The following is a 16,132-nucleotide window of genomic DNA, read 5'->3' on the forward strand; positions in this document are numbered from 1 at the left end:
TATTTATACTATTATTAACTAATTAAAAATTATTTTAGATATCACATGTAAATATTTTTTTTATTATTTGACAATATGTATGATCAATATATTTTACTTAAATTTCTAAATCATTTCAGTAAAAAATGTGCAATAAGAGCTTGGTTATTGAACATGCAAAGTTATGTAAACATCAAAATAAAATTGAGAAAAGGGAGGGGAAGAATCTGAAAATGCCAAGTGATATCAGCTTGGTTATTGAGGTCTGAATAAGAACAAATAAGTTGTACTGAGATGAATTTATGACGCCATCCCAGGTGCACATGGTGTGTGCGTTAATAACTCTCGAGTTAATTTGCAGCTGGTTCGGTGTGGTTGAAATTAAATTCATTTGGTACAAATTGAATTATTTCCCTTGACTACAAAGCAAGCTAAAACCTGGGTCTTTCTGCAGTACACCGTCAATTGAATGAAAATGTGAGGGACAAAGTACGTACAAACAAGTGTTTAATGTAGGTGTAACTAACCCTATCATCATGAACGTGGAATTCATACTTGTCCAATGCATCAAATAATTCTTTTTTAAGCGAATGCATCAAACAATTAAACGCGCCATAGTAAAACCTAATGAATGACAGACATGTTTCATTGTATCATTCTGTAAAGTTATTGTTTCTAACTTAGTTGAATAAGATATAAGATATAAGATATGTGAGTTAATATAATTTTTTTAATATTATCTTTAATTTTTACTGATAAAAAATAATGTTTAGTATCGAATTTATTTCTTTACAGTAAGGCTCTGGGCTTATCAAGTGTAAAATTCATGAATTAACAAGTAGAAAATGTTATTCTTGTTAATATAAGGCTAAAAGTTAAGTATATTTTAATAATTCAAAAGAAAAACTTGTCTGAGAGTTTAACCACTCCAGCACTAATAGTCTATATAGCAAGTGTCTTGTTGTTACATCATTAATTACTTTAAGCGTGATAGTTAATGGGGAACCTAATTAAAAATAATGCTGTGGTAAATAGAACGAAAAAGGGGGAAATTCTAAATACAATTTAATTAGCATTACTGTTAGTAAAAACATTTTTACGCTATAACAACTCATAAAAATATATAGTTTCCTTGAGATGATCACAGTAAAAATTAAAAATCATGAATTTTAGGATTCATTTGGTGGCAAAAAGATATGATAGGTTATCACAGTAAATTAAAAATATAATAGGACAACAGATAAAGCTATAGTTTACTAAAAAGTAACTTTGACTTTATTTTTCTAATTTTTACAAATTGCAAAAATTATAATATTAATTAAATTTTACAATTTTTTATTTATGTAGTTAATTCTCTTAAAATTATTTATATATAATATTTTTAAAATTATAATTATTATTTGGTCACATATGATAATATTATTGACTTTATTTAACTGCTTTAAAAGTCATATTTAGATGGCTAAAATAAATTTTTAATCATTTATTTACATTTTTATATTTCAGTTTGGTATTTTATGTTTAAATTTTTTTACTTTGGTTCTTTGAAGTTTTTTCATTACACCAAATTGATCTTTCTAGTAGCTAGTTTATATCATATTAATTTGGTCAATTTATTGACACGTGAAAAACTGATAAAATTGTGGAGTTTGCAAAAATTCACAACATTAGTGACAAAAAAAACTAATTTCATCTTACAAAAATACTATAAGATACCATAATAAAAATTTTCAAACTTATAGGAGATCAAACTGAAACCTAAGATATAGATAATGGACCAAAAATCTATTTTAGCTTAATTAGTTAGATTCATTTTTATTTGTTTAATAGTATAAAAAAATTTAATACCAATCATACAAGAAGTTTGAACTCATATCAATAAACTGTTAGTTGATATTGTTATTCAATAAATAAAAAACTATTTTAAAACATACTATGTTTTCACGGAATGGTCAGGGGATCGCAACAGATGATCCAAGGACAAACGGCAGATTTAAAAACAAAAAGTAATGGTTAACTGTGCATCTTGTATCATATAGATTATGACTATTTTTTTAGTATGTACTTATACATAGTATATATATGAACAACTAGAGCGTGACATTAAACTTTTTGTACATCAATGCAAAAGTTCTGCACTGGCAGACAATCTAAATTTGTCACAGCTTTTTTGGAAGTTTATGGTACTATTTTCTTTAGAGCGTGACAATAAACTTTTTGTCAATGCAAGGTTCTGGCACTGGAAAACAATCTGAATTTGTCACGGCTTTTTTTGGAAGTTTCTGGTACTATTTTCTTTCAATAATGATGTTTAAAACTTTGTGGTGTCTTACGTGTTCTTGAATGCTTGCTCCAACTCAATCTCTTTATAACTGGAGAACGTATTATGTCATGGTAACTAAGTTGATTAATTGATTTGTATAATATTACACAAAATTATTTTCAACCTAGTATTTATTTATTAAAGTTAAGTATTGTAAATCAAATATAGTTGACCTTAATTTTTTTAATATTTAATTAAAATTATATCAAATGAATAAATTTAATTAAACTTAATTTTCATGTTAATATATATATATATATATATATATATATATATATATATATATATATATATATATATATATATATATATATCTCGACCAATTTCATTTTTTTGAGTTTTGTCATTAATTATTTATAAGTATTTCATGAGAAGATGAATGTGTGTATATATTTCTACAAGTGAGTAAATTATAATTTTATTTAAAAATAATTTTAGTTGGTGTTCATGTTTACAGAATGTCTCACTTTGATTTTTATATTAAAAAGAAATATGAAATATTAGTATATTATATTTAAAAATTAAAATAAATAATTATTTTTAATGCATAGAATTATATTTTATATTTATAATAGATATTTTAAATTGTAGTATAGATTTATTTTTAAGGTTAAACAAATAGAAAATAATTGAGAAAAAATCGAAGTTTCACGCTAGAGATAGTATGAGTATATAAGGTGAGCATCCTCCCCCTTTGAACTAACTTTTAAGGTTGAATTAGGTCCTAATCTTTTAGGTTAAGTTAGCCCCAAAAAGATAAAAAGTAGATAATTTGATATTATTGAGAGATATATGATTTGGTCAGTGATGGAGACTATTAATAACATATTCCCAGCAGTTTCTTCAAATTTCACATACCCTGTCTGTATATATTCTTGTAGGCGTTAAAACAGAAGGGGTGTCATATTAATCTTGAAGAAATTACATGGACTTTTGCTCTAAATTTAGTATTGTATTTAAAGCAAGTAAAACGCATAAATCAAGGTCTAGTTTATATTCTGTTTTGAAACGTAACTCGCAAGGTTCTTAACATTTTCTTATTCCACGCACAACTTTGTTGACTCATTTTTTATGCTAATATCAAAGAAAGATAGACAACAACGTTGTCATAAAACAGCAACAAAAACAAAATATTTTGCATTATCAATGTGATTCTGCAGATTGAAAATGAGACCAGTACTCCTTGACAAGCTGCTTGAATAGCGATCCTTCTTTCTTCATCAAGCTCGTTGGTTCATCATACTCCACCAACTTTCCTGAGGAAAAGAAGAAAATGATAAAAAAATATTCTTCACATTATTCTAATAAAAATTCAAGTGTAAAAATCAAGTATCCCATATTTTATAAGTTATCACTAAATCAACTACCTTACTGTTTATTACATTACCCTTTAACTAAATGAATGCAACTAAAACCCATGCCCAACAACACATGCCTGAGCATGGTGTGTGTCAAACCAAGTGGTATGAGTAGAATTCTATATAGGAACTTATGAACACCCCTATGTTCACTATTAACTTGCCTTCATACTTAGGAAAGGATACTTTGACGTCAACATAAGAAAGTGGAAATAGAGTTATGAATTAGTCTAATTAGTCAAAAAACGGTTTGTTGCATGAGATAAAGGGGTTGTCTATGCAATTTACCATCGCTGATTGAGAGAACCATAGTGCAATCCATCACGGTTGGTATCCTGTGTGCTACTGTGATCACTGTGCAATCTGCAAACTCAGTCCTAATGGTTTTCTGCAGAATCAAATCAGTTGCATTGTCAATTGATGCAGTTGCTTCATCCAGCACCAATATCCTACTTCTCCTTAAAAGAGCACGCCCCAAACAAAACAATTGCCTTTGTCCCATGCTCCAGTTTGATCCATCTTCAACAACTGTGCATCAATTTGTTACTAGTTATTACAACTAGGAAATAAGCACTTGTCACATAGTTATCATATGATGATGAAAGTTTACCTGAGGAGTTCAGGCCCTCTTGTTTCTCTTGGACGGCTTCTCGCAACTGACACTTCCCAAGAACCTTCATATTAAGCAACAATTAGACTACATTTGCAATGTTAAGCAAAGATAAACAGAATGTAGTTGGTTTTACCTCCCATATCTCGTGATCAGAGTGTTGAGCTAAAGGGTCCAAATTATACCTAACAGTCCCATTAAAAAGGGTAGGATCCTGAGGTATAACACCAAAACGTGACCTCAAATCATGAAGGCCGATAGAAGATATGTCTACGCCATCGACTACAATTTTTCCACCTGCCGGCTCCACTAGACGAAATAAAGCACTGATAAGAGTGGACTTTCCACTGCCTGTCCTTCCAACAATTCCAATCTTGTGTCCTGCTTTGAATGTGCATGTGATTCCATGGAGTATAAGTGGTCCATCGAGCCTGTATCGTATCTGTCTTGGTATAAACATACAAATTATATATTCAGTTCATTTCAATGACCATTTTTATGAGCATTATGACTCACATTTTAAATAAGTACCAATTACCTTCAAGTCATTTAGCTCTACTTTACCAGCAACTGGCCAATTTGAAGGAGGACGATTTCCTTCAATTACTTCTTTGGCCTCACTTGGTATATGCATATATTGATTTAGCCTCTCTACAGAGATTATGTAATTTGCAAGATTGCATTGACTTTGAATTGAAAATACTAGCTGAGCATTTAGTGAAAGACCATAAGAGAGAGCCATGCCAATGAATCCTAGAACAACGGATATTAAAAATTGAGAAACATGCATCAAGAGACATAATGCTACCCTTTGAGGATAAAAGAAAATAATTTGAAGTTAATTGGAATGCTCCAAACCATGATATTTCACATGTAATAATGACCAAAGTCTCACCAGAGCTGAAAGTCCCGGGTGGAAGCATAACCATGCATAGTGCTGTGGAAGAAAGAAGTATTGCACTAATTATTTCTAATCTTTGGATCAGCCACTCATTTGAGGCAAAACTATGGAAGAAAGGACTAGCATTGATGTCAATTAGATCAAGATTCTTCTCAAAGAAACGATCTTCTTCTTCAAAGGCTCTTATTGTCACAACTCCAGCAGTAGTTTCAGCTACATGATTAGCTACGATGGATTTTGTTGTGCCATTCATGCGCATCACTTCTTTTGCAGTGGAAAAATAGTACCTCTGGTTTCAAAAAAGATATACCATGTTTATTATCCAACCATGGATATTACATATTTTACTAAAAAATTGTTGAAAAGTTACCAAAAGATAAAGATGAGCATTATTTAGTTAAATTTGATGGCTTTCTCAATACTAATCAAAATAGAAGACACCATTTTAGTATCACAATACTTTTCAAAGAAGAATTTGTTCGTTACCTGCAAGCGTATTGTAATGTAAACCATTGGTACACAGACAAGCAAGATTTGCCAAGTGATAATTGCTAAAACTGCGAGATTAGAATAGAAGTTTGTAGTACCTCCCACAGTATAAGCGATGATAAATGGGACATCAAGATCCATAATGCTTAGATCTGATGAGACCTAGACAAGGAAATGACAATCAAAATACTATTACATTCATTACCATTCATAGCAAGCAAAGAAATTGTTTAATATACTTACTCTACTAAGTATCCTTCCCAATGGTGTAGAGTCATAAAAGGACATCGGAGCACGAAAAAGGGAGTTCATTAACAGTAAAAATAAATTTGTTGATGATTGAATACCCAAGGCAACAATAAGTAGAGTTCTGATCAACAAGAATATTGTAGAAATAGCCCCGATCAAGAAGTAAACTACAATCAACCTCAATGTGCTGACTTGGGAATTGTCAACATTAGCAGCCATCCATGAGTTTTGCAATATCTGGCAAATGACAAACAAGAGATGACAAAGAGAAGCCACAAAGAAGTATATGTAGCCTTTCGTCTGATTCAAATACTGCATGTAAGGCTTCAACCCTGTGTCTCCTATCTCTCTCTCTTCTTCCTTTATTAACTGATCTCCATTTGCTTCTTTTAAATGTTTCTCCTTGAAAGCTTGTGTAATCTCTCTAACAGATGTCGAACGTCTCTTGGAAGAAGTAACATTCATAGGCTTGTCAGAACCGGCAGTTTTCTTGTGAGCATTAACAAGATCTTGGAATTCTTGGCTTGAGGACAACAAATGATGATAAGGAGCAGCTTCTAGGATTTTCCCATTTGACATCAACTGTGAATGAAGAAAGAAAGAACATCAGCCTACAAGTAGAAGCAAGATAAATAAGAAGGATATGGAGCCTAATGATTACAAAAATGAAATCAGTAACTTCCAATTCATTACTAATTTACAACCATTAGTTGTATGCGGGAAAATGGAATAGAAGAACAATGGCATAAACATTGTCCAGAGATTAATGAATCACCAAAACAGAATCAAACGCTGGAAGAAAGTCAACTTGATGAGTTACGAGTAAAACAGTTTTCTCTTTAAGACCATCCATGATGTATTCCTGCCAAATTTCAAAACCATGTTAATTTGAATAAAGAATAACAAATAAAACATAAATGTAATATGTGAAGAAAGGAAGATGTCATTACATTAAACAGATTAGTGGCAGTATGTGCATCAACAGCACTAAATGGATCATCCAAGAGATATACATCAGCATTCTGATAAAGTGCACGAGCAAGTTGAATTCGCTGCTTCTGACCTCCACTCAAGTTAACTCCCCTCTCACCTATTTCAGTGAGATCTCCATGGGGAAACAGCTCCAGGTCCTTCAGTAGCGAAGATCTACGAAGTGTTTCTTGATATCTATGAGCATCCAAATCAGATCCAAACAAAATATTTTCCTGTATAGTACCAGTCTGTATCCATGCTGTTTGAGAAACATACGCAAACTTTCCATAAACTTCAATCTGTAATTCGAAAGAGAGAATTAAACATCTATTAAATATTACAGACATGAAAACTTCACTGCAGAAAGTTGAATATATATGCTAAAATATAACTATTGGCCATGAAGTAGAAATGTCATCAACATAACAAAACAAAGTACCCCAAGATTTAGTAGTGTACTCTATGAGCATAAAAGGAATTAAAGCTTACAGTTCCCTTTATCATTGGAACTTCTCCAAGAATTGTAGCTAAGAGGGTTGATTTTCCTGAGCCAACTTCTCCACAAATAGCCAACTTTTGCCCGTGTCTAATCTCCAAGTTTATGTTCCTCAGTGTGGACTTTGATGCATTACCTTCCCATGAAAAGTCAGCAGATTTGATTGAAATTGGGCTTTTATTACTTTCATCAAAACTTCTATTCCGGAAATTTTCACTTTGCAATTCAGGTGCCTCAAGGAATTTAACGATCCGGGCAAATGCCACTTTTGCTTGAATGACCACCCCAATAACATCTGGGATGGCTGTAATTGGCTCCTGCACAAGGCGTATAGTTGCCACAAATGTGAAAAGGTTATTTGCACGCAAAGGAATGTTCAAGAAGTAACATGTTCCAAAAGAAGCAGCAGAGACCAAAATAGGTGAGGTCCAAAATAGAAAGATGTTGTATGCCTTTCTCAATTGCACGGAACTTAGCAATTTCAGTTCCAAATTTCTTAGTCTTTCTATAGCATTTTTAAAATGGGTTTCCCATGCATACAGCTTCAGGACTTTCATATTCGTAAGAGCCTCAGTACTGGCCTTCAATCTCTCATCTTGTGCCACCATGAGTTCACTCTGAAACTTATGCTGCAACTTTGCCAGTGGAGCATTGCAAAGCACTGTGAGAACTATCACCACCAATGAGGCAATTGTTGCCACCCCAATAGCATTAAAAAGTATCAACAATGCAATACATATTTGAAGGCTTGTCGTCCACGACTGGTGAAACCAATATGGGAATTCTCCAATTCTATAAGCATCCACAGTCACATAATTCATTATCTCACCACCAGAATGTGTCAATCTAGCTGCACTAGATAACCTCAATAGTTTTTTATAAATTGCTGCTGTAAGTAGTGACCTAACTTTCATCCCAACAAGCCTACTGCGGAAATACCACTGCCTTTGTGACAGAGACTCTATGATCTTTATAATGAAAAGTGATATGACCAATACATAACCCTCATATTTGAAACTTTCATTACCCTCAGAAACCAATATAAATGCATTCAGAAGTACAGGACCAGTAGACAAGGTGAGTACCTTGAGCAATGCAAACAATCCAGTCATCAAAATCTCTCTCCTGTGGCAGAAAACAATAGTCCACAAAACTGATGATTGTGATAATGGTTCTTTTCCCTTTTCTCTGTTCAATTGTTCTAAAAATGACAAATAGCAACTTTCTGCTCGATCTGATTCACGCAACTTTGGGATATCCTTGTCCTGAAGTGTTTTCTCTTTGCCCCTTTTCATCAATGGATTCAACCACCAAAACGACATCCTACTAAAGAATCCAGCTTTGGCAAAAGGAGTTACGTAGTTATCAGGATCAACTTCATTAAAGTGACCATTTAAAGGGTCATAAAGGCCTTCATCAATTTCCCCGTCAGTGTCTTCACATTTATACGCTTTATAAGTGCACAAGAGTAGTAAAACTGACCCTGGAAAAGACAGAACACCTAAAGCTTCCTTAAAGGACAATTCTCTGCTACTTATTGCATAGGACATGGATAGAACACAGAAAACAGTAGAAAAAAATAATGTAAGAAGAGAAAACAACCACAACCATGACCTTGGAAGCTGTTTAAACTGAAGACTTACACTCAAGCCTACTAACAACCATCTGAATCCTTGAAAAAGTTCGAGCAACCACAAATCAAGAGGAATAAGAGTGAGACTCTTCCTTAACTTCTCCTCTAAAACCCAAATGCCTAAGCACAAATGCAACAACCCCAAAGATCCATTGATTATGGCAGAAATTAGCTGCAAGTTTGAAAATCTTGCCAGCCCAAACTGATGACCCCGAAATGGTCTGAACAAAGAATTCTGGATCAAAATGAATGCCAGCATGATCAGTAGTAGCAAATCAAAGCAAATGATCAAGAACTGGTTGGTGCATGTAGAAGGATCTTTCAAAAACTTGAAATCATAACAGAAAGGTGGCTTTCCTCCGGTTCCAGGACAATCAGATTCTCCGCAAAACATGCTCCAAAAATCCTCCATCATTGTAAGTTTTCGTTGCTGCTCAAACTCTGACATGAAAGACAACAAAATTATGTCTTCATTTACAAAGCATTGTCCTAAAATTAAAAAAGAAAAAAAAAACAGCAACAAAACAAAACAAAAAAACGGGTCTCAATGAGTAGAATATAAGACAAACTCTACCAGAAGCTTGAGTAGCTAGTTAGGAGATAGTTGTTGCACCTCGGTTAAACAAGAGCCTTTTTGAATTTCAAATATGAAACCTTGTGTAAAAATTCGAACTCAAGAATGGAAGTGGCAATTAGCAAACTCTGAGCCTCTTTAATAGAAAAGTCTTGATATCATAATATTTATCGTTTAAGAAAAAATAAGTCTTATGATATTTTTTGTTTTAATTTTTCAATATATTATTAATGAGTATTTTTCTTATTTATATATCTTAAAATATCAATGATAAACAATAAAATCTAAAAATAAATTAATGATAATAACATCAATTTTATAAAATTGTAACTCTTCCATTTATTTATTAACTAAATTTTTTAATTTGTGTAAAAAAAAAAAAACCTACATTGATAAATATTATGGGACGGAGGGAATACATAGTTAATAATTATCTGTGCATTATTGAGGCTTGAATTGGATCTGGATGCGTTATGGCACTTTGACTTGTAATAGTTACTGCTATTTTGTTTATTATATTTTGTACTTGAAGTGCATTTTTTATGTCCGCAACAACAGTTGACGATCTTTGTATATATAGAATTCATAAAAAGTTGTCTCGATCCATTTCATAATTATAGAATTCATCACCGTGTTAATCAAGTATTTTGGCTTGAACTCATGGTAAGATGACTAGAGCACTATCAGAAAGAGAAAAAGAAAAAAAAAAAAAAAAAGAGTAGACAGCAATGCAAAGGAAAAAATTAAAGAAAAAAGAAATCCATTACAATAAATAGATAGATAATTGTAGGGTGTGATCACATTGTCTTTATGTATTACAATATATCTAAACATCGACAATTATTTTTTTTACTTAATTTTATTTAACTCCACTGGTTTTGTTTTTAATTCTCAATGTATTACTTTTTTTTATAAATTTTGTCATTTTTAATTTCTAGATTTAATTTTAAATATGTTGAATTAATTTTAAAAATTACAAATCATCTTAATAATAGAATTTACTCAATAAGCTCCAGTTTACTTAAATCTAAAATATTACTATTATCCAAAACTTAAAAGGCTGATGATTTTATGTTATTTAATGATTTTCTTTAAAATTTGTAATTTGACAATAAATTATTAAAATATTTTACTTTAAAAAATTATTTTATTTTATTTTATATGATGTTAATTTTTCTTTAGTTTTAAAAATAAAGACAACAATAATTCCAACATTGCAGGAATAGGACACTATAAATATTTCCATGTAGAAAAAGCTCTTTCAAAAGATATAAATTTGTTTGAAAGTAATTAAGGTGACTATAATTTATTGTTTTTATGCTTTTATTGAACCAATAGTACTTAAATATAATCTATTATCAGTATTATTCATTTTCACAATTAATAGCTGTACATTAATTTGTTATTTTAACCAAAACTTATAGGGTCTTATTAACCCGTATATAGTTAGGATATTGATTAAGAAATTAAATATTGTAAGTATTTATTGTAAAAATTATATGAGTCCAGAAAAAGTCATAAACACCATAATTTTACACATCCTAATAATTTTTTTTAAAATTTCTTAATCATTAATCAATGTGTTTGAGAATATTCCTTAACACTTATATATATTTATTGAAGGCCTAGCCTATGGTAGACCACCTTGATTGGTGGTCCACTATACACAAATATTTTTAACTGTTAGATTCATCTATTATCATAGGTTAACACGAGATTCCATCAACCTCCTCCCATTATGGTTCGCCGCCCATGACAATGATGTTTGGCAATGATGTATAAGTTTTTTTCCCCTTCTTTCCTCAAAACTTTGAAGCTAAGGAAATGTTTGGTTTGGTTGTTTTTTATTTTTATTTTCACTAAAAATAAAAAATGATGATGGAAATGTGTTTAATTGGATTTCTGTTTTCATTTTCAGTAAAAATATTTTCTCAAATGAATCCAAAATTAGAAATAATAAAATCTCGTTTTCAGTGTTTTCAGTTGAAATTAAGAACTTTATTTTGGATAAAATGAAAACGTGGTGGTAAGAAATATAATTTTAAATAAATCTAAAAATATATTTCCTTTTGAAAACGCATTTTTAATGTTTTTATTTCTTGAAAACAGAAAACAAGAAATCAAACCAAACGTGTTTTTAGAATTCTAATCTTTTAAAAATAAAAACAAAAAATAAAAACAAAAAATAAAAATACAAACCAAACATATCCTAACTTATTCCAATGCATTCTCCAACTAAAGAAGCTGCAACAAACAATTGCAGGAAGGATGGTGGGGGAATCCAGTATGTGCAAACCTACGATAACAGATTAATCTAACGGTTGAAAATATTGGTCCATAGTGAACCACTTATCAAAGTGGTCCACCCTAGCCTTGGCCTTTATTAAATAATTAAAATTTTCCCATATGATCCATGAGGTGGGAAATTGGTTTAATACACATGATCATTCACACACTAACCAGTACTCTTCATTAATTCTTCGAGTATACGTCCATTAAAAATTAAACACGCGAGACCATGCGAGCAATAACAACATTAATTGTCCTAGAGTTTCCATGTATCTGGCAACCATTATCGTTCAAGTCTTCACTCTTCTTGTGTACAAGAAATCGTTTTCACATCCCACGACGTTGTCGTCCAACAACGACAAGAGAAAGAAGAAGAAAACCACGTCTGTTCCCACCCACCCATCATTCATGCATTCATTGGGGTTCAATTCGTGTTAAACTGCTGTAGCCTTTTTTTTATTATTATTATCATTATTACATGTTTGTTTCATTCTGCTAGTTTACTTTCCATGCTTATTAGTACAATGTTTTGTTCTGGATTAGTTTGTTTAAGTTTATATAATAATCAGATTTTTGTTTTTCTTAAAACAAAACTTTTTTAAAAAGTATTTATTTTAAAGTTACCTTTTATAAGTTTAAACAAATTCACCTTATGTTACACAATATGGGGGATGAACTTACATAAGATTGTTCCAACAATTAAGTTTAACTTCTGAGTAAGTAGTTGCAATTGTCCGGTTCCAGGACAATCAGATTCTCCGCAAAACATGCTTTAAAAATCCTCCATCATTGCACTTAAGTATTCGTTGCTGCTCAAACTCTGACATGGAAGACAATAAAATTATGTCTTTATTAACAAAACATTGTCCTAAATTTATAAAAATAATAAGAAGAAGAAGAATAACAACAACAACAAAACAAAAAAAACAAAACAAAACAAAAAAAACGGGTCTCAATAAGTAGAATATAAGACCAACTCTACTAAAAGATTCAGTAGCTAGTTAGGAGATAGTTGTTGCACCTCGCTTATACAAGAACCTTTTTGAACTTGAAATATGAAACCTTGTGTAAAAATTCAAACTCAAGAATGGAAGTGACAATTAACAAACCTTAAGCCTCTTAAATAGAAAAGTTTTGATATCATGAAAAGTTCTAATTTTCCTAAAAGTTTAAATTATTACTAGCTACATAATAGAGGCTAGTGAACAGACATATACCTATCAGTCAGGAATTAACAAACATCTTGCCGACTCTTAGATTTTAAGAGGAAAAAAAAGATCTAAAGTACAATGCATGTAACGCACAAAAAAGAAAATCTGACTGAGATGTATAACAGAAAGTAAAGCTGATTTTAAGTCGTCCTCGTTTGATTGAGATAATTTCTCAGGAGAAAAGAAGTATTTATTTTACCATAAGAAACGATTATTTCTTAAAAATAAACAGAACCAAATAGTTAATTCTAACCTTTCCATAACATTTAAAACTAATTTGGTTCAAGAAGACTTTTTGTGTTCATTTTCTCCTTGTTTTTACTTTAGAAAGCATTAATAAGTTAGAATATTATTATAATATAATTTTGGTTTAACTGGCATCAAATTCGAATATCATAAATAAAGTATTAGAGTTTTGAGGATACAAAAATAAAAGTTGAGAAAAGATATCATACAAAAGTAGTCTGTTAAATTTACTGGAAGATTAGCTAGTCATATGAACTATAAGTCATAAGAATATTCGATATTTTAATAATTAAATATAAAAACAGCAAGCAAATCAATATATATATATATATATATATATAGTAAAGTTTCATATGCACGCACCTGCTATAAAGGGAGGAGCAGCTAGCGGAAAACTTTAAATTGCCACAAATGTTTTCACCAACTTTTTGCCTCTATAAATCAACTAATAACTACTTCTAATAGATTTATCCATGCGTGGAACAAGATTTGGTTTCAGCTTACACCCCAAAAAACATTTGGTACATAAGAGGGTCAGACAGCAATTAGAAGCAAAGAAGTAAGAAAAGCGTGTGAATAAAAAAAGTACAGAATACCCCTTCATATTGTTGGATTCTACTGTGACATTGTAGTAGTTAGAATGTGATTGGTGGTGGACAAAGAAAAGTAAATTTTACATGGAGTTTTAACTCATTTTGATAAACATAATAAAATAAAATAAAATTAATTAGTATTCTAAGGACAATGATTTTAAAAAAAATAAAAAACGACGAAAGATGTTTATTAGGATCATAAAAATACATTCCTGTAATTTTTAAATTTGCTAGCTTTCAATAACATATTTTTTCTTTTAACCTTTGTGAGTGTGACACTAGCTTACGACCCATAAAATAAAACAGTGTAAGCACTGAAAACTAGAAGAATGGGAAAACATGAGAAAACTACAGAAGTTTGACACGAAACCCAAATGAATGAATGATCAATGCCCGGAAAAATTCGAATGAAACGCACTTGCTTTGTGCCTTTAACCTAACACGCGGTTTATTGTCATATAATAAGGTTATTTGACTGTGTTACTAAAAACAAAAGGAAAAATATTCATGAACACCTAATATATTATTATACATATCTAATGAGAGAGAGAGAAATATAGGCCTTATAAATAGATATGATGTAGCATAAGGAAAGAGATAAAAAGAAATTATGAATAATGGTTAGTTGTTCAAAAAATTATATATATATATATATATATATATATATATATATATATATATATATATATATATATATATATGTATGTATATTATTACTAAGTAAACTTGGGTGTCAATTGTTTTCCTTCTGTAAGACAACGTTGATGACTGTGAAAATGAAAGTTTGTGGAAGAGTGAAAAGAGTTGAAAGAAGAAGCAAAGATAATGGTTGCCGTTACGTGGAAACTGTGGGACGGTCGATGTGGTCATTGCTCACGTGGTGTCGCACTCAATTTTGCATGATAGGTTCTTCCTAACATTTTCTCATTCTATTACTATTTTAAAAAAGATAATTGAACAATGATTGTGAAATAAAAATAAAACTTAATGATTTGGAAGTTAAAAGTAAATGAAGGTAGACATATATTGTTTGGCTAAAATATGTTTTGATAGGTGATAAATTAATAAATTTTATGTTTGTTATTTGATAAAATTTTTCTTGACTTTCTAGTAAATAACTTTATTTTTGGTTAATTTGTTTTTTTTTTTTAATTCTGATAAATTAATTAATTTTATATTCATTTCCATGATAAACTTCTTTTATTTGATATTATTCTCTTTAAAAATGGAGTGTTCTCAATTTAATAAAAGCAGGAAACAACGTTACCTCTGCAAAGCAACTAATAACTTCTGAAAGGCCTTCCCATGTATGTAACAATAATCAGTTTCAGCTTTATCACTCCGAGGTATTCCCTATATATACTGAATGACACATAAACTTCTGAATTATAAGACTCTGCAAAGCAACTAATAACTTCTGAATTATAAGACAAAGATAAACTTCCCATGTATGTAACAATAATCAGTTTCAGCTTTATCACTCCGAGGTATTCCCTATATATATTGAATGACACAAAAAAACATTTGGTCCATATATATAAGAACTAGAAGAGAGTAAGACAGCAATTAGAAGACAAAGATGCAAGAGAAGCGTGTGAATTAAAAAAAGTACAAAAGACCCCTTCATATTGTTGGATTCTACTGGGATTCTACTGGGACACTGTAGTTATATAGAATGTGATTGGGTGGAGTGGTGGACAAAGTAAGACATATATAGAGTTTAATTAACTCACTATAATAAACGTAATGGTATAAAAACAGTGTAAGCTTGAAAACTATAGGAGAATAGAATAATGATGATAAATAAAAGAAAAACTACAGCTGTTTAACACAACCCTAATGCATGAATGATATATGGGTGGAAAAGGACAAAAGGTGCAATGCCAACACACTTGTTTAGTTCCTTTAACCTTAGACGTGGTTTTTTCTCTCATCGTAAAAGAGCAAAAGGTTATTTGCCAGTGTTGCTAAGAAACAAACGCAGGTGTCAATTTAGGTTTTTTTTGCTTCGCTGGAAGACAAGCTAGTTGTAGGATGTGAAAACGGGTGCTAGTAGTATACGAGACGAGTGAAAAGTTGAAAAGAAGAAGGAGTGATAACTATATAAAGTTGCAGATTCATGGAAACTGCGGCATGATGTCGTCATTGCTAACGTGGTCTTACATTAATAGTTTGTCATTCTATCAAGAAAAAGATTGATTGATATTGA

At 30.9% G+C, this 16,132-nt stretch overlaps 1 protein-coding gene across 3 annotated transcripts; it reads right to left on the bottom strand.

Annotated features, from left to right (window-relative positions):
• Positions 1-3,277: 3,277 nt before the first annotated feature.
• On the bottom strand, positions 3,278-15,432 carry LOC100787314 (ABC transporter C family member 10). 3 transcript variants are annotated; one of them, XM_041010554.1, is made up of 13 exons: positions 15,191-15,432; positions 12,555-12,693; positions 7,371-9,451; positions 6,860-7,180; positions 6,685-6,771; positions 5,904-6,491; positions 5,658-5,822; positions 5,166-5,460; positions 4,809-5,023; positions 4,407-4,712; positions 4,271-4,334; positions 3,949-4,188; positions 3,278-3,558 (listed from the first exon to the last, which is right to left on the bottom strand). In XM_041010554.1, exons 3-13 carry the CDS (start codon positions 9,423-9,425, stop codon positions 3,446-3,448), a joined length of 4,449 nt encoding a protein of 1,482 aa, XP_040866488.1. In that variant the 5' UTR covers positions 9,426-9,451; positions 12,555-12,693; positions 15,191-15,432; the 3' UTR covers positions 3,278-3,445. The 3 variants fall into 3 exon arrangements, with proteins under 3 accessions (XP_040866488.1, XP_040866487.1, XP_014624584.1); XM_041010553.1 differs by lacking the exon at positions 15,191-15,432 and adding an exon at positions 13,694-13,829; XM_014769098.3 differs by lacking the exons at positions 12,555-12,693; positions 15,191-15,432 and having other exon boundaries at positions 7,371-9,475.
• Positions 15,433-16,132: the final 700 nt, after the last annotated feature.

Source organism: Glycine max, chromosome 16 (assembly GCF_000004515.6).
Source record: "Glycine max cultivar Williams 82 chromosome 16, Glycine_max_v4.0, whole genome shotgun sequence".
Lineage (NCBI taxonomy): Eukaryota > Viridiplantae > Streptophyta > Magnoliopsida > Fabales > Fabaceae > Glycine > Glycine max.